General features: G+C 43.9%; 1 protein-coding gene across 1 annotated transcript; it reads right to left on the bottom strand.

Annotated features, from left to right (window-relative positions):
* Positions 1–833: 833 nt before the first annotated feature.
* Positions 834–23,530, bottom strand: OGA (O-GlcNAcase). Its single transcript, XM_048944786.1, has 16 exons — positions 22,984–23,530; positions 19,601–19,652; positions 19,197–19,294; positions 17,947–18,077; positions 17,081–17,252; positions 16,025–16,123; positions 15,568–15,852; positions 14,876–15,034; positions 13,034–13,644; positions 12,491–12,665; positions 8,966–9,051; positions 7,994–8,098; positions 7,137–7,222; positions 6,023–6,215; positions 3,825–3,984; positions 834–3,125 (listed from the first exon to the last, which is right to left on the bottom strand). Exons 1-16 carry the CDS (start codon positions 23,168–23,170, stop codon positions 2,989–2,991), a joined length of 2,736 nt encoding a protein of 911 aa, XP_048800743.1. The 5' UTR covers positions 23,171–23,530; the 3' UTR covers positions 834–2,988.
* Positions 23,531–23,653: the final 123 nt, after the last annotated feature.

Raw genomic sequence — 23,653 nt, 5'->3', positions numbered from 1 at the left:
GAGCTGCCCCAGGTCCCAGAAAACAAGCGCTCACCCGCTGCCGTTGCACAAGCACACACACCCAGGCTGCCTGTGGACTCACGCGCTCCTGCAGCAGCTGCTCCCTGAGCCACGCGGCTGCCTGCACAGCGCAGGGACAGGCACTGCCTGCAGCACCACCCGAGGGCAGGGAAGGCAAGGACGTTCCTGCGCTGCGTTTCCCTACGGGAACAATTCCCAGCGCAACAGCACGATCTGAACCATCGCCCAGGCCGAGGAGACGTGCAGGGGATGCGGTTTTCCTTTCCCTCAGCTCACCCGCTGTGCCCAGAACGCATCGAGGAGCAAGGCAAGCACGATTCCCTATGAGAGACGCATCATTCTTCCAGTCAGAATCCTACACGCTGAAATATACACAAAGGAACATAACCCCCCAGAATAAAAAGTCCTAGGACTGAAGCCTTAAGGACTCAGCCCCCCTTAAGCTGCGTTACACAACCACGCGATAGCCTCAGCCAGTAGGAGCGCAGCCAGACAAATCCCTGCAGGCTGAGGTCCGGCAGGCAGAGCAGCTTTGGGGACAGCACCTCCCACATGCAAACAAGATGCACAAGTGGGATCCGATCCCCGTGCATTTCCCGCAGTGCCAACTGAACACCTGCGAGCCCCAGGCCCTGGCAGCAAAAGCCTGACCTGCTCCGGACTGCAGGGCTGCAGGCAGGCACAAGAGAGCAATCCAGTGCATCCTGTTTTCTTTGACAGCTGATCCTGAGGGCTTCCAGCACACGTGGCATGGCACAATACTCACTGCTGACCCACTTCTGGTTCACAAGCCTCATACACAAAACACACATTTCTTATTTACATTCACTTCTCAATTTTTATTCTATTTCTTGCATGGTCTTCAAATACAGTTTTACAGGTCTTTTTTTTTTCCCCTTTCCTGCTACAGATACTGTTGATCTAAAAACAGATTAACGAAAGTGGCATTCCAACCTTAATGAAAACTCTTAACCATGAAAGATATGTGAACATATCACTTTACAATCCTAGAATGATGGCATCGGCCTGACATTCCCATAGGCTTATACAATTAACTTTTATAATAATAACAAAGTCATAGGAAGAGAAAATGTGGCAGCTCCTTAAAAGCCAGAAATAAGGCCACAAGCATCCTATGCTGTAATGCTATGAATCCAGATAAAATAAGTTGACTCCGGTATCCATGAAGAAACAAAACAAAAAAACCTCTCCCACCTGACAAACCAAGGCATCAGCTACTCAACATGCATTCAAAGCTGTATAAAAACTAGTGGCATTCAGCTCTGACTTACATGAAATCCCACAGAGCCACCCCGTACCTCTCTCTAAAACTGAAATGAACTTATTTCGACTTAAATATTTTCGCTAACGCATTGAAACAATGGTTCACATTCTGCAAAGGAAAAAAAATAATCCTGCACGTGACTGCAGCAGAAGGCTGAGCACAGCATCTCCTTACAGGCTGCAGGCAACTTCACTGCAGCCTTAATGCCGTTCATTATAGGCTGTGGAACTTCAGTGCAGCCGGAAGCTCGTGCAAGGAACCAAACTTCCTTTGTGCACCGCTGAAATAACCCAGGGAATTGAAGAAGATTAAGACTGCAGGTGACAGAAACATGGTACTGCAACGTTGGCCAACCCCTCCTGTGTGACACCAGGACTTCTGTGACGTACCAGTGTCACAAATGATGCGACTGGCTCGCCTCTACATCCCACAGCGTGCTGGTTCCATCTCGTAGCCAAGGCGTCACACCTGGGCACGAATGCTGAGCTCTTGGAACATTTAAAAATAGGTAACCATTGAAATGAAGAGTAAAAATGTGCTTACTGTGGCATCTCTTATAGAAAAGTTATTTGATACAAATGTGCAGGACTTGAAGACCCTGATTGAATCGAACTAGAATGAAAGGGCTTTGAAACATGGTGACTGTTCCAAGGATAAATCCCAGCTGTGGGCCAGCTCTTTCCCTCTATCTTCCACCCACTTCTGTATTAACACCACCAACAGGCACAGGTTCAGCAGCCCACCCTGTGAATTGCTGCTTCTGTCCCAGGAGAATGATGGCACAGCCTTGAGCTGTGGGAGCTCGGCAGGAAACCAACAGGCATCTGAAGGAAGGATCCTTGGGATCAGCACTCCTTACCCAATGTGCTCAGTTTCTATAGCCCTGGACATGAGGCACAGTTTAAAAAAAAAAGAAAAAAAGTCAGTGCTGTGGACAGATTTGCTCTCCATCGTGGTTTTATGTTATTCAAAAGTGCCATCTTGGACCTATATCCTTTCAGTTTTTAAAAGAAAAAGTTACAAAAACTGGTAAACAAAAAGTTAGTCAGCATACAGCTAAGTTTATATACACCGAAATTTACAGGTTTGTCATTACGTGACTTCTGCCACAGACCACTGCACATTTGTCCCTAACAGCACAAAGCTCGAACCAATGGTCGTTAGAAGTGACAATGGGTCATCGCTTAATCAACAAGCATAAAGATAGTCAAAAATAGAACTATAACTACTTATCTTTACATCTGCTGATTGACATAAGTAATCCCTCCCACTCCTGCAACTCCCAGTTGCACATCCTGCTCTACGACACCGAAACAAAACTGCGTCCTTACAGATTCTTCCTTACAGCAGCTGCTTTTCTGCTGATGCTCAAACACACAACTGCTGTCACAACGCTGACTGAGGACAATTCCTCCAGGCAGCTACATTGTCCATGCAAGATTCCTTGGCACTTCACACGAGACCAGGAGAGGACAGAGATTCTCTTGCTAAAACGGTGTGTTCAGCAGCGTTATCCTCCTCCAGCAAATCAGTCTGAATGTGTGATGGGCGATTTTCGCACAGTCCCCTCTCCAAGCTGGCTTATTGCTGGCTGTGTTCAGCTAGACCATATGAAGATCCCCACCACTCCCCGCCCAGATGTTAAGGGACTGCAGCACTGGAACAGTTTGCTGTTGAGCACTTCAAAGGCTTCTTCCAAGGATAACAACATCCTTTGGAAATCCTTCCATTTTAGCAATTTCGAAACAGCCCAGCTTGCTGTAGAATTCCAGAATTCTTTTATCATCTGGCCTCACTTCACAAAAGGCCCCACGGGAGCCTGGAGAGGAAAAAGAGGGACAAAAACAGTGAGAGAAATACTGTAAGAGGGCAGTCGAGTACTAGAGTCCCCATCTATTTCAGCATCTCAACCCAATCAAATCACTGATTCAATTCTACAAGCAGCACGGTACCCAAGAGACCGGATTTATGGCAGCACAGCCAACCATTCCCTAAAGGAGCCACACGTTGCAGAGATCTCGTCAGCATGAACAAACCACGTCCCTCTGAAGACCTCTTATTTCACATGAAAGCATCCTGAAACCCTGAATGTTGGCTCAGAAAAAAAAGGCACTACAGGAAGGTACCAAACTGTGCAAAGACCTGTGAACCTCAGACGTGCAGTAAGGCAGATGGCCAAGCACTTCCCATACTGAGGGTTTGGTAATTGTTCACCAGTGCACACTTGCACATGTAGCAAAAAGCAGCACTGTCACTGCCAGCAGGGAACATAGGAGCATGGACACGCTGTTCAAGACGGACATGAAAGCACACATTTCTTGTCAACTGCTCCCTCAGCTCCTCCTGTTTTCTAACTTGCAGGGTAACAGCTAAAGCTAACAGCTACCTTTAATGAAGACAGCACCACAAGTTAATTATAAAAGACTTCCGGATGGCTGTTTACCCCAATCTAAACACCAACTATGGCAGACCCAAGACGTAATTAGGACACCAAGCATTCTGAGTGCAGTAAGCTTACCATTAGCCTTTAGAGAAGAGAGCAGGCAGGCCATCATGCTTTTGGCCACGCTTGGATCCGTCACTTTTTTGTGGATATCAATCTTTATCAATGATGGGAAGTTGGCAAGGAATGATTCTGGCAATACTTCTTGTTCTTCATGGAAGCTTAGCATTATTTTCTGAAAAGAATATGAGAACCAGATATTCAGTCACTGTTAGCTTTTTATTTTCATTCATTCCCAAGGGAAGTTGCTTTGCTCACAGAATACACCTCTCAAAACTTTTCAACTGCACCTGACTGCCATGGGTGGCTGTAGCTGTAAGCTTCCTATCCTCCCTATCCTTCAGCTCACAGCAGCCTGAGAAACCCGTATTGCTTATGCAGTTATCCAAACCATTTGCCCCAAAGCCAAATCTGAAGTACCCTCATCATACAGCTGCTGGCTGCAGAACTTTGAAGCCATTACAGAGCACCAGCTCACGTAAACAAGCTGCCTAACTTTGTGTAACTGAAGGCTGCCACTGTAACAACCAGAACTGGGGCTTCCTCACACAAGGAACCTTAGCATATCAGGGTTTCTTCAGGTCAAGCTTAGACACCTTACTGTCAAATCCACAATCTGCTATCTCCCACACTCCTGCAGTGACAGACCAAGTCTCAGTCTGCTACTTCAGACTGGTTGAACCACTTCAGATACAGAACCAGGCCAGGCCCTCTGGACTTCAACACAGCTATAGCATGCACAGTCCCACAGCATGCATTCAGAGCCAGCCGTGTGGTAGTGAGTACCAAGGAAACGTTACAACACAGCACTCAAAAGGCTGGATCTTTCCTCTGTGAAACAAAACATCCCATTGGGTTTGGGTCTCAAGAAGCAGTTAAGTAAAGTAAGAAACAACTGAATCATAAGAGATGTCAGCAATTTGAATCAAATGCTCTAAGAAGTTTGGAACAGGAGCTTTTCAGACTAAAGTGGAGACAGATTAGTAAGAGATAAGAGGTCAGTAAAGGAACTCTTTATTCTTTGGGGAAAAAAAAAAAAAAAATCAGAACTTTTCCCTACTGATGTTTAATGGCAACAGCTTCTAAACAACTTACTGATGTTCTCTCCTTTATGGTGTCAAAAGGCTAAACTGAGAAAAACCCACAGCATCCATCTCAATAGCAAGTACAAAAAACCTTCTCTGCTCTCCAGGGAACATCCTTCAATACCCATAGGCTTCAGAAGCAGACTTTTTCTGAAGTATTGTACTAGAAGCAGGAATCCTGGGTTAAAAACATTCATAGACCTCTGAATGACAAAGCCAGTTTACTAGCATAATGTACCTCCTGCTTTCTCTTCCCCTGAAGTTTGGCTTTAAACATCTGGAAATCAAAGCTTCTCCTTTTTGGACCTACTAGAGCTTTGCTCTGCTTTGTTACCAGAGTCTTCATACACATGGGAGCTTTCCTATGCAGTTAAGAGCAAAAACTGCACAAATCTAGAAAAACAAAGTCAAAAGACCTACAGACTGCAGACTTAACTTGAGCTCCACTTCAATAACAGAAGTGAGCTGTAAGGTCACATTCCCTAGCTGCACCCAATGCAGAACACACACATTTGGAAAGAACAACGTTTGCTGCAAGGCTGTTTTTTTAAACCCCTTCTATGCACACAACACAACTGGCCAGAGGCCACAGACTGAATTACCACCAGGAACTGGTGAGCAGGACACCATTCTGCACCACTTACACCCATCACACCACACAAATGGTTCAAAGATTTTAAGTGGAAAAGCAACCCAGTTCTTGATGTGGTTTTCCATACTTCAACTGGTGCATCTGTCAGACCTGAACCTCTCGTGCACGAGGACACCAACGTCTCATTTTGCAGAACAGAAACAGTGCTTCACTTTCATCAAAATGTAGTTCTCTTTAAATTAATGCTTGCTCTTGGTTTCAAAGCTCCTGCCACTTAGCAGTTCCAAAAACCTGTGTACTTACTGCATCAATTACTACTAAGTACACCTGGAAGGTGCCTCATAACACGGCTGCATCTGACACAGTGAGCACTTTCAGTATCAGCACTAAGATGTCAGATACTATGTTCAAAGACAACAGAAAGGTATGAAAAATAAACTACAAAAGCTTTAAATCCAAAGAAATACAAAGGACTGCCTTTGAGAGAAAGAAGAATGCAGCTCAGTGTTAAGTCCCAGCCTCACAGTTATACCAACCTCTGCCTCAGACAGCTCCTTGTCGCTATTTGGTTTCGTATATTTCTCTTGCATGAAAGGGATCCAAGACATTTTGCATTTCTTAATGAAAGGAGTCACATCAACTGTTCCCAAAGCGTAGCCACATATGCCATCCTCATCTTCCAAGACAAAGCAGTAATCCAGGCTGAGGGTGAGCAGACCTCCTACTAACCTGCAGAAAGCAACCACATTCAGCCAAAAGCAGGTCCTATTGAACAGGCACGCTCTGTGTGTTCTGGATGAAGCTGAGGTCACCCAAAGAAGTGACAGAGCTCTCCAGCAGTGCAAATAAATTCTTACAATGCATCAATTAACAGACTGATCAGCTGTCAAAACTCAGTGATGAGCACCAAAAGTTCAGGATCCTCACAGTTTAATTCTATACAGCCTCGGGTCTGATTCAGCACACAAACCTTCTTCACCTGCTGCTCTCAATATTCCTGCTGCTATTACCTTCCTGTTCATTTTTTTGACAGCAGTTACACATCCTTTCTTAACTACCTTCCTGCCTCTCACAGAGAAGCTTCTTTACAAAGTTCTACCTAAAATACACACCCAAGACACAACAAAATAGTTGCTCACTCTACAGCTCAAGATTTAATACTTTTACTTCTTGTCATTGCTTTAAAATGTTGATGCAGGTAGACTACAATATGCATTTCACAACTAATAAATAAAAATCAATGCAGTTGCCTGGCATGCTAGTCCTCAGAAAGTCTTTCAATTACCTGAAGAACCATACTAGGTTTAAAAAAACCCCACCAGAATGTCACCACAGATACCCATGATGTACTTTCACAACTGAAGTGGTACTATGATGCATGAGTTTCTCAATATAGACATTTCAGCTCAATCTTTTTTTCTAACAGCTCACCACACGTGACCAGAGCATTAACTGAGACACAAGTGTTAACAGTATCTTTTAGAAGTCAGTTTCAATTTCTTAATGATCACAGATGGCTTTTTTGCTTATTTAAGTCAGAAGTCGTGCATCCTGCACACACACACTTAAAAAACCCCTCAAATTAAATACAGTGTCACAACATCATCCTTCATAACCACTTCTGTCAGTTCACTCATTTCTAAGACATACTTGTCTCCAATTAAGTCTGGCAGACTGTGGAAAGGTTGATCAGCTCCATCAGCGTACATTTCTCTGCAGATCTTATATACAGACGCCTAGGAAGAGAGGAGAGATCTCAAGTCATGAAACTCAGAAGTGAACTCCTTTGTTTTAGAGAGATTTCATTACCAGCTCCACTGCTCCACCGTAAGCTAGTACTGACAGGACTTCACTTACACCAAACAGGAGCACACATCTCTAAGAAAGGATCAGTTCTCCCCCCTCCCCAACTACTACTATCTCACAGTCACCTGTCCAAAATACTGGTTATGTTCAATGGAAGGAAAAGAAAAATGAAAGGTCAACTTTCTGCACGTTTCTACAACTGGGGATTAATCCTGAAGGCTAATTACTAAACTTTCACTGGAAAGAAAGCCACACAGACTATTTCTAAGAAGCCAGCTTTAGACCTGCATTACAGCATTGAAAGGGGCTCCTTTTCCATACTAGGAATTACCAGAATAATTACTGGGTGAACAGGCACACCCACCCACCTCTACAGTCACAGCACTACATGTGCTCCCACTGCAAGAATGCCACTATCAGCAGGGAATCATTTTAACCCACTGCTGAGAAACATGGAAGGCATCACACACACAAAAAAAAAGGGGGATGGAAGACTGCAGTCATGCTGTGGGTGTAACTGTACTGCAGCACAGCGGGCTGTTAAATCATAGGCAAATCACTTATCCTCCATTCTCCTGCATTTGTTTTTTGCAAGATACTGGAACATCTGTTTCATCAGAGGATGGAGGGACTCCGAAGGAACCAGTGTTGCCACAAAAGGCAAAACATCAACAAGGACAACAAAAGGCAGAAGCAGTTACCTCATCCTTGGGGAAGTAGGGCCTTATGGTGTACACCTTGGAGGTGGGCGTTAATGGAGGCGGTTGAAAAAAGAGGTCATTTGCCCCATCAATAGGCAGCAAACGCTGTGAAAACAAAATACTTGATGTGAGTGCATGTACAAGATCCCAAGACTCTCGGGCGTGCACTGCAGACTGCCAAATTAACATTTGCTACTTGCAGGCACCCCAGAAGAAGGTGGGGTTGGTAGGCTTTACAAATGCAAAGACCTTACTCGAATAGAAAATATCCAATTGGTGTTTTGGAATATGCAATTGAAAAAGCACATTAAAAGCCTGCTTATCCTATCTACTTTAAAATGCTTTTACCAATCGTATCTACACTGTCTCTATAAGAACACAGAATGTCAGGAGGAAAGGTTTGGTCTGAAGAGGGTTAACTGGCCAGAGGAGACGCTTTATCCCAAAAGCAAAGCGCTGACTCTATTTGCTGCGCGCAGAGCACCTGTGAGGGGGGAAAAGTACAGCACCTGAAAAATCCATGAACAAATTCGAGTTGGTGTAAGCAGACTCGAGAACAGATTTGAGAGCATTGGCCAATTGAATCTATCCAAGAAAACACGCTGCTGCTTTATTTAGCGACACACATTGGGGTCGCTCCCTCTCTTTGCTCATGGAATTCCCATTGGTGGACAAGCATGCGCGCGTGGCGCGACTGCGGGCGCAGATAAAAATGCTGTGCGACCTGCAAAGAAACAACGTGAAATGTACAACTAAAGCCGCTGCGCTTCGCGGGCGCGTGGGACAGGCAGCATCTCCTTGAGAAACTACTGTAGAAATGGGAGGAAAATTATTTTAAACCAAGCTGTAAGGCTAATGGGCTTTGGACCAGAAAGCCTTCGGCAGACCAATCCTTCCAGACCTCTGATGTGCAACAAAAGGTTTCTCATAAAACAAAGAAAACGTCATTCAGTTGTGAAGTCATATTGATACCTGGAACTCTCCTGCTAGACCACCTCTAAAGGCCCAGGGTTCTTGGTCTCCACTTAAGAACTGTGCTGAAGATTGACTACGACACCCTGTTGAGATCAGATCCAAGCGGAGAACGTTACGAGAAGGGGGATTTCCTGGGTGTCTTACATGTCCAAAAAGCTAACACACACTTGTGGAAAAAGCTCTCTAACTGAGCTATAATCCAGGGCTTCGGTAGAGGCTGCAATAATATATGATTTATAAAGATTTTGTATGACTTATAAAGACTTTGTGCTCATGCACCAACTGTGGTATTTCAAGTTCACAGCCAGCAACAGGTAACAAGTAACAGGTCAGTTTAAGAACACGTGAGGTGACTGAGACAGCACACCTCATTCCAGAACAGACACAAGAATGCTGCCACATACAATTACAGAAGCCTGCCAGGCTTTCTGCACATTCTTCTGTTTGTCCACTTGTGGCAGAAGCATCTGGTTCATCTACAAAAGGAGAACATCTTGGATGCTGCTGGACTCAATAGCTACTACTGCAAACACAAGCAGTTGAAGAACGAAAATTCCATTATCACAGCCTCTTGAAAAAAACTGGACCTTTCTGAAGTCACATTTTATTAGTTAACATTTCTACTCTTGTCAGAAAACTAGGACTGGCAGTATGTGCAAACAGTTTGGAACAGTTAAGATAGCCAGGAGAGCTGTATGAAACAGCATTCTTGCAAGAGACTAAACAGATTTATATAATCCAGGCCATACCTTCACAGTGCCACTGGTACGTGAGTTAATTCTAGCTCACACTAACTAGTACACCCTGTCTGTCACAGGTAATACTAGCTCTGCTTCTGCAGCATCTCAGTTTTTCCTCTTCAAGCATATCAGAGGCAACAGGGTTCCTACTGATCAGTCACAGGAGACCCATCAATGTTCTTAGCTTTAGGGTTAAAAAAAAAAAAAGCTTCCATTTGACTTCTTACATTGTTCCACTAGCAAGACGCCACGGCCTTCAATAACCAACATAACAGCTGGCAGGAGGAAAATAAAAGTGCCGGATCTGGAATGGAGATCACCTGCCTAGTTTTCTGACAAGATGAGCAGCGCAAATATTCTTTTCCTTTTGTAGACAGCAGTCTAACTCCTGTTCAAGTAACAGTCCCAGATCAGTACAGACAAGTGTGTTGTGCTAGTCAGAGAGTCCCAAAGTGTGCCAAGTTTGACATTGATTGGAATTTAGGAACACGTGTTCAGTGTAAACTACCCTAAGCACCGTCAGTATCAGAAATGATCCAAGCATCAGAATTTGGATGTGGCCAGCTCCCACACTTCAGCATTCTCACAAAAATATACTCTTCACATGGAAATTTAGTCAATAACTTGGAAGACGGGTTGTCTCTCCTTTGAGACTACAACTTAACTAGCACTTCCAATTATTACAGTACAGAGCTGTGTGAACGAAGAGCTGTATGAACAAAAAACATAGTTAATGCCTGCATCGCTGCGCAAATGTGACTTCAGTTCATGCCTATCACACATCTAATCTATCTGAGCTGCCTCACAGACAAAACCTGTCCATTTTAATTAATTAATGACGACGCGCTGTGAACATCTGGCGCTGTCCATCCAATAGCAGTAGAAACTTGTGCTGAAGATTCTCCCATCTGTACACAATGGGGAAGAAGACAATAAAAGTCATTAGTAATCCATAGTACTGTACAGCCACAGTAATTTAAGGGACTGAATGCTAGCTGGACTTGGGAGGAGAGGTGAAAATGAACATTCAGCGGACCATTGAGCACACCATCTGAGAACTGATGTGTTTGGATTTGGCCATACCTGGCTTTACATATGTTTATACTTGGGATAAAACATAAGCTAAGGACAAAAATCTCTCTTCTCACGGAAGCATTATTAGTTTAAGACTACTCAGCTGTAAACACCCAACTCCTACAGTGAATTTTTCAACTCTCTAATGCCAGTCATGATACCGGAAAAAACAAAGCTGAAGTCACAGAGTCATCTATAAACATTTCATTTCTGAAAGCAATTCTGAAGTATCTGATGCATGTAAAGACTTGAAACCAAACTTAGAGGGACCTAGGAAAACTAGAAACAATTTCATCTGAAGTAAGGGAATGCAACAGGTAGCTAATAAAGTTGTAACGCAAGCTGGGCCCTCGATGTTTTGAGGTCACAAGAAACCGTGTTCTCTTTAGAGAATGGGTCTAGAGTTTTAAACAGACCAAGTTATCAAAAAGAGAATTCTTTCTAGTTAAACGTCAATGTACAGCAAGGATAGTAAAGCTGGGGGAGTGGTGTAACACTTGTCTTAAAACCACACGCACTAAAGCTTTTCTGCAGCATTAGGCAGAGATGTTCATACAGTACGATTCTGCCAAGCTCTCCTCTGTACTTGACATAAGGCAGTCCTGAAAGCTCATCTTTGTTATTCACATACACATAAGGATCACTTATTTAACAAGCACATCCACAGGAAGCTTTTCAGTAAGGCCTGACTTGATGTGTTCACAAGTCTGCGTCTCAACTTAAAACTGTCAGTATTTAAAACTACAATTTAACAATCCAAACACTTGCATTTGACCAAGGTTGTGCAACGGTTAACCACTGTGAGGACTGTAGGATTGTGACAGCTACAAAACGTGTGACAAGAGACCATCGGCTTTGCTGCCTGCTGTGTACGTCAAGCAAGTCCACAGCATATTCCTTACAGCTGCATTGAAACCTGAAAGTGAAATGAGGTCACTGGAATTACCCAGGCCATGCTGGTGCTATCTGCCAACTTTGGATCCCTCAAAAATCTTCCAGGAAAAAAAAAAAAACAAAAAACAAAACCACAACTACAAGCATTTCCAGACCAGCTTACATCTCAGACTAGATCAGTCTAGAAAGCTCCACAATTTCCACCCACTGTCAGAAAATAATCAAAAAACAACAACAAAAAAGCAATTTGGAAGGTGTTTCAAGAAAATAATTTTGCACCAGAATAGCCTTATGCTAAAGCTCGCATGCGCACAGGGCTGGGAGGATCAGCTTCCTCTTGGCCAGGCCCATTTAAAGGTCACTGCTGGAATTGTTCTGTTGAAGACAGCAACAGTGTTATCAAAACACAGCAAGCAGCAGGTGGCTGATGTGGTCACATTTCGTAGTGTCATTTCCAATCATGTACCAGGGGTACCCAAGGAGTTATGGGGCGCAGTCCAGTGTGCATTCAGTCAAGAATAAGTTAAAGTCAACACTTACGTGTCAGATGAGATTCAAGTTTCATTAGCCCAAGAAGAAAAAAAAATCAAGGTCTCCAATCTTAAACATCCAGCAGACTTCACTTTAATCCCAAAGCAAATTCACAGCAGGCATTGATTCAATAGTGAGATAAGAAAACCTTTAAAACGGGGTCAAACCAGACCCTGTGTCCAAGAAAACATACTTGCATAATGTTTTGTTTTCCCCGTGGGCTAATTCAAAACACAAAAGAAGATACTCTCTCTGGGATTATAATGGCTCCCAATGCACCTACCTAACCATTGCACAAAAGATTTCACCATTGACATAATACTCTTGATATCCCAGACGTAGGAGTACATATCATAAAGGATTGTTCTGTTGGCACAATTGGAGAGGCGAGTGAACATTCCCATCACCAAGCTGCACATCTCTTCAAACTTAGCTGCTCGGTTACGCCACTCTTCTATCTATGGATGGAGGGAAAAGATCCACAAGATCAAATACTGCCTTCTAGGGAGGACAAGCACTCTAAATAGGAAGGATGACCACGCAATTCCATGCTTTGAACCACTACATCACACGTGACTCACAAGCCTTTACTGTTCTTAGAAGCAAAGCCAGTACAGGAAGCACTGTTCAAATATGCAGACACTACAGAGCTTAAAACAGTAAATTCCACTGGATGAACAAAAGTTATTGTCATCTGTGGTTATGTTTCATGCTACCTACCCTTCAGCTTGTAGAAAATGCAACACCTATCTCTACTTCAGAAAACAGTCAACGTTGCACAGGATTTTGATTTAAAAGGAGAGAAACGAGCTTAAGTTACACTCACTTTTTCAGCATCCTTTCCTTTGCAGTTAACACTGACAACACTGCTATTTGCTCTAAGCCACTGGAATTCTCTCAGCATCTGTGCGCCTTTGGGCCCGTGTTCATATGGGAGATAAAACAAGTCAGCAAGAAGCTGCAAGTCCTCTAACGTCACTGGTTCTACTGCGTAGAGTGGTTTTTCATTTGGCCCAGGCACAAACTGTTCTTTGTTAATTTGTTCATCAGTCTGCATAGGGGCAATATCACTACCAGAGTCCTCCTGCATAGACATCTCCGGGGACTTAGATTCAGCTATGCTCTCCTTATCGGTATCCATTGGCTTCAACTCCTCTGTCATCTTCGCCTCAGCGATATCTGTCAATATCTGGTTAGCATTCTTGTCCGCATCATCTTGTTTTTCTACCACCATGTCCATCGGCTCCTCATCAGACTGCTTCTTCTCTTCTTCCTTTACCAAGGCTGGTGGCTCGCTGCTCAGTGCTGCGCCTTGACTCATGATGGGTTCCTGGTAGACTGTGGTGACCACAGTTGCTGCATTTAAAGACGACGGTGCCACCAGAGGCCCTACGTCCCCTACAGCAGTTTTAGCTCCGCTGTGGGCCACTTGCCTACCTGAGCATAAGAAGAAACAAGTTTAAAGTTGTCAGTATCCGCCAACAAACATTCAAAAGCAGCAACTTGTACAAATCATGGACGATTCTGTTGTCATGGCAGCCAATTATGCAGCTTCCTTCTGGCACTTTGCCTGCTCACGTCTATCACTGTAATTCTAACTACAGAATTCGTAGTTTGGCAAGTTTCCCCTTCAGATAACCACCAAGCAAAGATAGGGAGTTCATAAGATGAGTTAACATGCACTGCCAGCGATATTTCTGATTATAATATCAGTACAAAAATCTTTTCAAGTTAACGTTTTCCCTTTCCATCAACTGACTTTTATTCCTATTCAGTGTAGATTAAAATAAAAGAACAGATGCTCAAATACTTCAACCGCAAAAACATGATTGGGGAAAACAGAGATATTCAAGATCCAAATGGAAAAGGTTTTAGGCAATTTGTTCTAGCCAGCCCTGCTTGACAGAGGACTTGGCTGAGGTGATCTTACAAGGTCCCTTCCAACCCAAACAATTCTGTGAAAGCAGAGGAAAGTGACACTACCACTCCTCATCCAATGTTTCTGCCACAGCTGAGTTTTAGAGAGATCTGAAATGTTACAGTAGTTCAAAAGGAGAACTGCAAAGAGCAGAGCTAGGAGTCAGGAGAAGAGATTCTTTGACTCCACCAACAGCTATACGGCCACTCTGACTACCCAAAACCCGTGTTTGAGAGAAGCACATTTTACCTCGAATCTCAAGCTCCCAGTGCTACAAGAGGAAAGGTGTACAATGCTGGAAGGAACCCAACTGGTTTCTGTAGACAGAAACTCAGAAAAACAAAACCAGCTGAAAACAACTGGAAAAACATGGACTCTTTAGGGGCAGTATCATTTTTCGCAGTAATCTAACACCCCCTCAAAAAAAATTCTTCCTACTCTCTCAGGTCCCACAGAAATCTAGGAATAACTGCTGGGACTGACAAGATTCAGACGCTTTCCTGTCTTAGATCAGAAATGCCAGAGGATCATCCTGCTTCAAGGGTGCTCCTGCTATCAGCTGGGTCACTAAAGGCACACTGCAGAATATCAAGCACTCTTTTTTCTTTATTAGGGTTTCCCCAAGAAGTAAGGCAGCAAGTACTTCCACAGACTGCAGAGATCCGTAAAATAGTTTGAATTTAAGTGCAAGTGCTGAACATGTAATCACATTTTCCTACCAACCCCAAAGTGATACCAAACCAAGCTCACTGCTGTATTGTTGAGGTACTCCGAACTCCTGAAGCCATTCAGTTAAGGCCAACTTCAGGGCCATTTGTGGGCTGTAGAGAACATCTGTTTCAATGTCTTCATCGCTGCCCTCATTTTCCAGTTTAATCTGGATAGAAACGGTACTGTCTTCAGTATCAGCTACAGAGAGAAGTTTATAAAAAAAAACTCACATAAGTTTCATCTAAAATAGAAAGAGATGACATTAGACAAGGTGCTCAAGAACTCTCAGTCTTACTTCACAAAGGACAAAGAACTGAAACTTAACTGGACAAAGCAGAAAGCTATGGTCACTATCAACTATCAGCACACAAACGGTACGCAGAAGTTACGTGTAACGACATTCAGAGCTGATCTGATCTGCTTCTACCCCAGTGTAATCAAACCCACGGACACCTGTGTCAGATACAAACCACACAACTGGTTTTATTGATTTCCTGAGATGTATCTGCAGCACGTGCCATTAGACTTGAGATGCATCTGTGATTGCATAAAAAGTACTTTCAGTAAATAATCTGGATGCTTGTTATTTTTCAGGTGTCCTTTACTTCCAGGACAGAAAATGCTAGGCTATCTTAAAAATAAACTGCAAGGAAAGTCTAGAATAATTAAAACAAAACAGTGTAAATTACACAGTTCAACACATGCCCCAGCAAACAGGTACTCATACTTACTCATCACCACATCTTTTCTCACTCCATTCATGTTAGACTTGTACCAGGTTGCAAGTGTGTGAATAGCAACATAATTGGCTTCAAATTCACAGTTTGGATTGGTCAGAACTCCCTTTAGTCGAGGGATGAGCTCAGTTGACCGACCTTTGTAAGGTCCAAGAAAAAGCCTCTTTTGATCATAATCATTAGCATGAATGTTGTCCCAAATAACTGGTGCTCTCCTGATGATCTTAGAAACTTCTTCAATGGACTCTACTGGAATGTCTTTGGATACAACTTTCGGACCTAAGAGTGAAAGGAGACCATGAGAGTGCTCTGCATACACACGAGGATTCACACTCCTCACATCAAACAGTTGCACGTGTGTGTTTTTGTTTTGTTTTGATTTCTTATGAAATACTTCTGATAAATCACTTGGAACACCAGCACTGAATTAAAAAAAAAAAAGCTACTTCACCTGTCCATAACACATCGATGCCAGGAAGCAGTTTTTCTCCTACAGTTCGTAAATAAGGAGACTGAGCAACATTTGGGTAACAGAAAGTTCCACAGTATTCTGCAAAGGAAAAAAGAATGTTGCTTACTAGAAAGATGTAGAAATATGACAACATACTTTCACTGGAGAAGAGAATCCTGAAAGTTAACCTCAAAATCCCCAATAGTCTAAATTAGAAGGGCATTACATATGCTGCTTAGCAAAACATCAGACAGCAAGACTACAGCATTTATTTTAAATTGTTCAAATGTCAAAAATTTGGAAGAAAACAGAAGTCCAGGTTACTGTACACAATATTGAAGAGAACTAGAAAGCATTAGACTAATTATAAAATGACCAAAAATCTTAAAAAACACAGCATATGATTTGTTAAAAGAAGTCTGCAACAGAACCAGAACTATAGCAGCCAAGGAGATAAACACAGTAATTCACAATGGTAACATTGCTACCAAATGAAGTTTTCAATCTAGCAACCCTCACCAAACATAGTGATACTGTCTCCATTACAATGAAATATTCTTACAAGTGATAGATGATGCTTAGAATTAAAAAAACCAAAACACAAAGCAATGATGGACCTTGAGAGTCATCTGATATTTCAGACTGAAAAAAAAAAAAGGCAACTCAACAACTAATAGAAATGAGTGATCTTACTAAAACCAGCCACCACTGGAAGAAGTAAGCATGGGAAGTGCAGTGTCTCTATTTTAAGAAACCTCTGGGAAACAAATAGCTAGCCCAGACTTTGGTACAAGTCAAACAGAAGTCCTCATTTAATCTAACTTTTAGTTCTTGAACCATTCCATCAAGTTGCTGCTTTGCTCAGCAATAAACTTTTCAGAGATGCGTAGGTTTGGCAAAACCTCTACACACAAATTCCTGGAAGCTTTCTTTATTCTTCAAATGACTCCCAAAATACTGCCTACAGTGACAGTGAGATATTAAACCAACTTCTCAAACAATAGCATAATGGGTCCTATTGTTTAAGGCTGAACTAAAGGATTCATCTTGTTTTACCTGTAGGACAGAAAAGGAATGTGTCTGGTTCTCCTAGATATTGGTAAATCTCATTTGTTATGGATACTTGAGCATGAGCAAAGGAACTAAACACTTCTTTGTCTGCTGCACACATGTTGTGGTCAATATCATCAAACAGCAGGGCAAAAGATCTGCAGCCAAACTGGGAAACCTGAAACAAGAAACAAGAGTGGATTTTTTTTGTGTGTGTAATTTTCAAGATTTAAAATACCTTTACAACAGGATAAAACATTTAAAAGAATTAGGAAAAAGTACTTCAGGAATTACTCTTCAGCTTATAAACCTGTAAGAAGGAAAAGCTATGAGAACAGAAGGGAGAAAGTCGGTAAGACAAGACAGGCCTGTTATCTATCACTGTAAAACAATGAGCATTCGTCTCTGATCCACCGCCCTGCCTTCCTCAAAGCTGCTTCTGAAGACCTTCAATCTGTTCCAGTTCCTACAACAAGGTTGATTTCACTGGACAGACAGCTGGGAAAGAGTTACCTAACATGCAGCAGCATTTGGACAAAGGAGAGCAGTTAATTACGGGAACAAAAAAGAGGGATACACGTCAGACCTACCACCAAAAGACTTATTGTGGATAAGGGCTCTTGTGTTGGAAATGCATCTTAACTTCAAGGTTCTAAAATATCCTCAGGACAACATTCCAAGAACAGCCTTCAAAATCTGACAGCAGATTTTATTTTTATTTTTAAATCTAGATGATCAGTGGTCACTTCTGTGAGGCAACCTGAACACATCCATTCAAACTGTCCACTGAGGCAGCCCAGTAAAATAACATGGTACTGAAGTTTTTCAAGTGAAGTAGGACTACAGCTGCAGGAAGCTCAGATCACATTTACCTGGTCCAGCTTGCGCTTCAGTGTGGATACTTCTTTGGGATTTGAGAAAGTGATGTCAAGCCCAGGTGAGATTGCATAGATGAACTCTATTTCATGTTCACGTGCAGCTGATATCAGAGTCATTAGCTGCTCTGGAAATCAAATTCAAATATTTCAGAAGGATTCAACAAGAAACAGCTTCCAAACTATATGTAAATAACGAACTCTAGGTGCCTGTGCTACCATAACAATAAAAATAATAAATCAAGGGATTTGCTCAAATTCTGGAAAAAAAAAAAAAGGGTTCTTTTTAAATATCACAGGACAGAAGTAGTTGCTTTAAGAAACAAACTTCAAATTTAATCTTATATACAATGAAGAAAATTAGTTCTAGAACATCTAATGGTATTTGTTGTTATTTGAAGTTCCCTTGCAGTACCTTCTAAATTATTCTTCTGCCGTGATTCAGTGACATCCAACAAGGATTATTTAATTTCAAGTAAGTATCACTTTTCCCCTCACTCAAGGAAAACAATAATCCCAGAAGCCAGTAAGACACTGCAGAATCTGCAGAAGTCAGAGGTGGATAAAAAGCCTTGCATCACCTTTTACACAGACCTTTCGTGCCCTGACTAGCCATAAGCTGCTTTTCTAACCTGTGCTCACATAAAAAGCCATGCATTTTTTTCTCCTCCTTTTATTTATTTTTTTTTTTTAATGAAGCAAATCATTCTGTTCCACCATATGGCTCAGGGGATCAAGAGCCAGAGGAAGGAGCACTTCTAAACAACCTTTCCCAGAGACGGGAGGGGGCAGAAGTAATTTTCATAAGACAAAGCCTTAAAAGCAATTTTAGAAATTATCCACAGAATTATAGTTAAAAGAAGCAAATCCATGCTTGTACCAAAGCTCCCTTAAACACGGCTGCAGGGTATTAAGAACAGGTCTCAACGCATATCTGAAACTGGCTGCTGTGATTACATTACAAGTGTACAGAGCAATGACTGATTCACTGAAACAAATCAGAGTGGCCTTGTTGAAAAGGACCACAATGTACAGTTTCAACCCCCTGCCATGTGCAGGGTCACCAACCACCAGACCAGGCTGCCCAGAGCCACATCAGCCTGGCCTTGAATGCCTGCAGGGATGGGGCATCCACAGCCTCCTTGGGCAACCTGTTCCAGTGCCTCAGCACCCTCTGTGTGAAAAACTTCTTCCTAAGATCTCCTAAATCTACTCCTCGGAAGCAGAGCAGAAATAGAAGTGATTACCTGCTTCTTCCACAGAGTACATTTCCCGCCAGAACATCCTGTGCTTGTAGTCGTCCTTTGGAGCATACAGGTATGTATTCAGTCCCCACTTCTGAAGCCTATGAGCACAGCATGAAAGCCTTAATTGCAAGAGCAAGCTACAGATCCAGAAATTCTATGTTTTATTTGGCTCGTGTTTTTTCTCTACACCCCTTCATTGAAGATTGTGTTATACTATCAAGTACACACTTGATATGGGACAAATCTGGTTTAAGAGAGACAGGACTGTGAATATGCATCTCCAGAATACAGACAGTATGCAAAAGGTTGCTCTAGGTTAAGCCTGAAAAGAATTTCTGTTCTAAGTGGAAGATCATGATTACATTACACTGGAATGTGCTGCAGAGAGAGGAAGCATGACTTGCCTTCTAAAAAGTTCTTTCCTCTGCTCCATAACCCAAGGTCTTCCATAAAAGCCTACAGGAAACAAGACCAAAGTTATCCAGTTAGATGTTAAATAGTGCCCGTTCCATGAAACGAAATACTACAACCAACCCTTCTCTCATTTTCTTCCTCTACCAATAAACTGATTCTACTACATTCATCATGAAGTTTCCCAAAGCAGAATGGAAAAAAAAACCTAGCTAGACAGCATTACAAAAGTGTGATAAACCAATCAGATCTAAATTTAAAATGCAATTATAGCTTCTTTAATTTTTGATGACCCAAAGCCTGATAAATTTGGCCATTAAAGCAATTAATTTTCAGAACCCAAACTGAATTCCTGAGCACATGCCCTTCACAAGTCAAGTCAGCACTATGGTAAGGGCAGACTGAAGAGTCGTAACCTAACTGGACTATTGCTTCAGACACCTGGAAAACACCTTCAGCTGTAACACAAACACTGGAAATGCCTGATTCTATTTAGCAGCATTAGAACGCTTAATTCCAGATACAGATTAGAAACCTAAATACATACACATAGTATACAAATACACACTGAGGAGAACGACAGGTAAGTATGAAATCTTGAGCATTTTGTTGAATTAATCACCCCAATTAACGGGTTTTTTGTCACAATTAACTCAGTTGATCTCTAACAGACAAGTGCCTACCTCTCCAAAAGCCAAGATAGTCTCTGAATAATCATTTAAAAACACTTAGAGATTTTACAATGGTGTATCTTCGAGGTCACTTACTTTGCATGAATTCTAACACATTCTGGGTTCAATTCTACTCCTCCCATTTCAAAAGCATAATGCTTAAATAAAAATAGAGTGCTTTTTGAAGTGAATTCACTTAGACCTCTGTGCAAACAGCTCAACCAGACACGGGCACTTTGAAACAAAGCTTCACCTGGCAGTCTGTGCAAGACATCAGTTCAAAATGTGAGCAGCATCTCCATTTTCAGAGCTATTCACCGTTGTAATCTGTTCTTAAAGAAGCCAGAGAATGCGCTCCTACAGCCTGTCAAAGCTAACAATTTCTACACGTTCACAACCATTTCATTCGCCCATTAAGAGATCAAAGATCATCTTAAGAAGTTTAAAGCAGGCTCAAGTTTTCAGAATTAGTCTCCCAGAGAGTGACCTCAGACTAACTGGCACCACAACGTGGAAAAGCTGAGTAACTACTGCTTCTCACTGAACCGCGAGGTGACGAATTGAGGATGGTGTAACAGAGGAACAAATGAGAGAACAGCTGCAATGCATCTGAGACTGCTTCACCCAGAAAAAACTCCTCATTTTCACTAGTGACTTCACGCTGACTAATGCCAGTCCGAGGAAGCTCAACAACTCACAAACAGAACAAGTAACTGTAGCGCCCAGTCAATACCACCCACATCTCCTAACTTGTTCAGAACATTTCTACTTCACCAACAATGTTGCTGCTTCAGACCGAGCAGCCTGGAGCAGAGCAGGGGGCTACTGCAAAAAAAACAAAAAGCCAAACACAACATGAAGAACAAGACGAGCAGATTGAACAGAACACTGAAGAGAACATGCTAGTCAGAACTGATATGGTACTCTTCCATCTGTCAGCACATTTCTTATATTACTGATGTCATCAGCTGATGGCTATCCTTGGATCTCTATCTAACTAAAACTGACCCGGTTTTCTATTACTCCCTCAAGACTGCATGTCAGGTTCACACAAAGTCACGAGATCATGCCAAGTATTCATATCCCAGCTGCCACACTCACCACCACTAAAAAGCCAGGCTGGCTGTCCTGGAGGATGAGCACCATCTCTGTGCATTCCAGAGCTTACATTTTATTACTCTCAAAACGGTGCACTCAGTGGACTGTAAGTTCCTCACATTCTTTGAGTGCATTCCCAGTATACTTGCCTGCTATTTTACTAACTTTTACCTCCTCTTCCTGCAAAACATCTGGACTCTGCCGTTCACCACTTTAATTACATGGTATCTCTAGGCTGTGTTAGCTGCTGCACTATGTGTTTACCTTTGCTTCTGCAGTTAATCTGTTCTTCTCTTAACCCGATAAGCCTCACGTTACTACAGAGACCTGCATTTCCTTCTGCTCCCACTTGCCTCAGCCAACACAAGTGCTGCTTTGTTTTTACACTCCCTCATTCCTAGTCTTCTGTACACACACAGGGCTAAACAGATAACTCCCAGCTAACATTAGACTGCTTCACTGGGCAGGAGCCATTTTCTTGCTTCATTTTACTACGTAGTCATGAACACCTATATTTATCACAGCTGCTGCTAAATACATGCAAATAGATCTACAAGGTAATTAAAACACCCCAAAAACAGCCACGGTGCACACACAGTGGTTTGACACACTCTGTGATGCTGTGCTCAAGGTGCACTGTTCAGGAGTGTGAGAAATCACGCAGTTACAATCTTTATTTCTGCCCACTACTACCTGCCTCCAAAGGATATTTCTCCACAGAGAATGGTTTAATAACCACTGGTTTAATAACCAGCCCATCTCTCTCCACACTGGCTATATTTAAGCCCCAGCAATGCCACAAAGGAAAGGCACGAACCAGGCCTAGTGCACATCACACAGCGATGTACGCTGGAGCCAAATGCTCTATTTAAGATATGAACAAAAGACGTTCTGCAAGCAGTGCAGATACTGACTTTGATAAACTGCCCATTCCACTTCTCATCTGTTAACGCTTTTGTTCTCCTCCTGGAGAGTCATTATAGATACCAAAATAACAGCAGTCCACAGGAATTCAGAGGTATTCCAAGCCAGCTAATTAAGTAGGGAAGAAAACATCTTTCTCGCTGGCTTTCAACCATCTACCTTAACCAAGACGGCAAAAACGCACGTCAATACTGTAGTTACTGACAAATGGAAAACGAGCCCTTCTCTTCTGAAGCTTCTGGAACAACTTAAACCTTTGAATAGAGCCTCTATAACAAACTGGGTGAAAGAAACATCCTATAGCGCTGTTAAAACGTTAAGCCATAACACCGCAGGGCAGAGGGAGCATCTGACATTAATCGCAGAACAGATGTCTCTGCGATCACCTACTCCTTACCCTAGAAACCCAACCCGAGCCGCGCGTACAGCTGGGCTAATCGCAGCGGAGCGCTCCCCTCCCTCCTCCCCCTTCCCACACGTACAGCACTCGAGCCGCCCGGCCTCCCACAGGAATCCTCGGCCCGCCGCGTTAGCCAAGGCCCGCCAGCCAGCGGCTCCCGGCACGAGCCGCCCCGCCCGGCACCCGCGGCTGCCCCGCCCCCAGCCCGCACCGCCCGAGCCCCGCGACCTCCCCCCGGCACACAGCGCCGGGATCTCGGCCTCCCCTCCCCGCCAGCTCTCACCTTCCACCACGCCGCAGAGGAAGCGGCGGGAACCCAGCGCCGTCTCCGTCTCCGTGTCGGTTTCCTCGCCCCCCGGGACGGCTCCTGCGGCGGCGCCCGGCGGTTCCAGAGGAGCTCCGGACGCTCCGGCCGGGTTGGGGCTGCCCTGGGGCTCCTCCAAGGCCGCCTGCCCCTCCTTCTGCACCATCCTGCCGCCCGCCGCCAGGACCCCCGCTCTCCGGGCCGAGCCCCCGCTCCCCACCCCCCTTCTCCCCTTTGTCTCCGCCGCCCCGGGACGCCGCCGCCGCTTCCTGTTTACGGGGTCCTGCGCCTGCGCGCCGAACCGGCCCCGACCGGTCCTCACCGCTCCGCCCGCGGCTCGGAGAGGCGCGGAAACGCCGCCGCGGGGCCGAGGGAAGCCGGGAACCGGGCGGGAGATCGCGGCCGAACGCCTCTCCCCGTCGCGCCGCCGGGAGCGCGCGGCTCGAGCGGGAACGGCGGGCTGACGAGAGGGAGCCGCCGCGGGGAACTGGCGGGCGGAGGGGAGAGCCCGCCTACGGCGCGTGCGCAAAAGGCGGAAAAGAGCGCGGCGCGCGTGCGCGAAGGGCGGGCGGGGGGAGGGGCGAGGCCGCGGCGGCTCACGGCGCCTGCGCAGGCGGCCGGATCGTGCTTAATGCGCGTGCGCGAGAGG

The sequence above is a fragment of the Lagopus muta genome, chromosome 5, assembly GCF_023343835.1.
Source record: "Lagopus muta isolate bLagMut1 chromosome 5, bLagMut1 primary, whole genome shotgun sequence".
NCBI lineage: Eukaryota > Metazoa > Chordata > Aves > Galliformes > Phasianidae > Lagopus > Lagopus muta.
This window is presented reverse-complemented; position numbering and strand designations above follow the sequence as displayed.